This window comes from Penaeus monodon, chromosome 6 (assembly GCF_015228065.2).
Source record: "Penaeus monodon isolate SGIC_2016 chromosome 6, NSTDA_Pmon_1, whole genome shotgun sequence".
NCBI lineage: Eukaryota > Metazoa > Arthropoda > Malacostraca > Decapoda > Penaeidae > Penaeus > Penaeus monodon.
The window spans coordinates 531,412-533,911 of record NC_051391.1 but is presented as its reverse complement, the minus strand read 5'-3'; the positions used below and the strand labels follow the sequence as shown (position 1 = coordinate 533,911).

The 2,500-nt window shown below is 29.5% G+C and overlaps 1 protein-coding gene across 1 annotated transcript in view; it reads right to left on the bottom strand.

Annotated features, from left to right (window-relative positions):
• Nucleotides 1-92: 92 nt before the first annotated feature.
• The window catches only part of LOC119574115 (piwi-like protein Ago3), a gene marked incomplete at its 5' end in the record, with an annotated part of 20,785 nt that continues 18,377 nt past the window's right edge, over nucleotides 93-2,500 (bottom strand). The window contains 1 exon segment of the mRNA XM_037921191.1: nucleotides 93-1,310. Coding sequence (XP_037777119.1) covers nucleotides 1,224-1,310 — 87 coding nt within the window.

The following is a 2,500-nucleotide window of genomic DNA, read 5'->3' as shown; positions in this document are numbered from 1 at the left end:
GTACTTATCTTCATCAATTAAAAATCTGATGTAGTCATATATCATGCTAATCTTTCGACATCTATAGCACATGGGCAATGAATCTACGAAGGTGATCGCATTTTTTATTGAAAAAAAAAGAAAAACAAAAATATAGGTTTGACATTACAAAAATAAAGTGCATCTTTGTTTTCGTCTTACTCTTTACGGAGCTAGATTCTTCAACATCTGTACCTTGACCCAGGTACGGGAATCTGTTTCACACTTGTATTTGATATCCAAGTATCAGAACAGGTGTACACCTTATCACACAAATATACGCACACATGCACACCCACATGTACAATCACGTACGTCCACTTACACAAAACACAAATCTCCTGTTACTTAACCTCAGCGGACTTAGATTTTTAAAAATCACAATGGCACAAAACCGAGATAAATAAAATCAAAGTAAATTTAAATTACCGGCTGACTAGATAACAATTATATCTTGTTCATCAAATCAAACACTATAATGATTGCGATGAAAAAAAAAAATCTACATGATTATTCATTAAATTAATGAAACTGCATTTTACACCTAATTCTATTTCATGACTTAAATGTAATCTTCTTGGAAACTGGTGTTTACTCATAAAATTAAACACTTTCTTCATTTAACGAAAAAATATTATTTTTTTTTCCCTTTTAACTAAAATCTAAGTCTAATTCTATAGACTAACAAAATTGAATTAACAAAAAATACTTTAAAAACTCCAGCCTCTGCATAATTACACGACCACAATATATATCACGGAATGTTCTGTATCATGATTAACAATTCCGAGTTTTTGTTCACTAAGGATCATTTAATATCATAATTCCAAAATATTTAAAATGGCACCTTTGCATACCATTCACATTACACACACATGGGGAGAATATACACCGTGGAATTATACTATTAACATTACTCCATTACTCAAGCAATATGTGAAAGTACTCAAACTTAAGATTCTGGAAAATGTCTTTAACAGACGGTACGTCGTCCACAAAAGGGATAAAATAAGAGAGATTTTGTCTAGGAAAAATCTCGCTGCACCTTCTGCTCTGACCGACAAACACACTATAATGGTCGCACAAAATGTCAGAAGAAAACACTATTTTAAATCAACCTTTTTGCATATCGAAATTCTTTTCTGCCATCTCAACTCTTTTGTGTCATCTTGCTCTCTATTTTTCGGCTGAGAACAGACACCACTTCAGAGGAAGAAGAGCTTGTCACAGAGTGTATCCGAAGGTTCCTTCCTCACATTCTGCCCTATGAGGTAAGCTAGCTTGTGTGCATACTGGAAAGAAAAATTAAGTATATCTTTATTTATTTATTCACTCTTACACCTGCACATCTACAGTCATATCTACATTTACAGTTATATATTCACTATATATATATATATATATATATATATATATATATATATATATATATATATATATATGTGTATATATGTATATATATGTGTATATATGTATATATATGTATATATGTATATATATGTGTATATATGCATATATATGTGTATATATGCATATATGTGTATATGTGCATATATATATGTGTATATATGCATATATGTGTATATGTGCATATATATGTGTATATATGCATATATGTGTATATGTGCATATATGTGTATATGTGCATATATATGTGTATATATGCATATATGTGTATATATGCATATATGTGTATATGTGCATATATGTGTATATGTGCATATATATGTGTATATATGCATATATATGTGTATATGTGCATATATGTGTATATGTGCATATATGTGTATATGTGCATATATATGTGTATATATGCATATATATGTGTATATATGCATATATATGTGTATATGTGCATATATGTGTATATGTGCATATATATGTGTATATGTGCATATATGTGTATATGTGCATATATATGTGTATATGTGCATATATATGTGTATATGTGCATATATGTGTATATGTGCATATATGTGTGTATATGTGCATATATGTGTATATGTGCATATATGTGTATATGTGCATATATGTGTATATGTGCATATATGTGTATATGTGCATATATGTGTATATGTGCATATATGTGTATATGTGCACATATGTGTATATGTGCACATATGTGTATATGTGCACATATGTGTATATGTGCACATATGTGTATATGTGCACATATGTGTATATGTGCACATATGTGTATATGTGCACATATGTGTATATGTGCACATATGTGTATATGTGCACATATGTGTATATGTGCACATATGTGTATATGTGCACATATGTGTATATGTGCACATATGTGTATATGTGCACATATGTGTATATGTGCACATATGTGTATATGTGCACATATGTGTATATATGCACATATGTGTATATATGCACATATGTGTATATATGCACATATGTGTATATATGCACATATGTGTATATATGCACATATGTGTATATATGCACATATGTGTATATATGCACATAT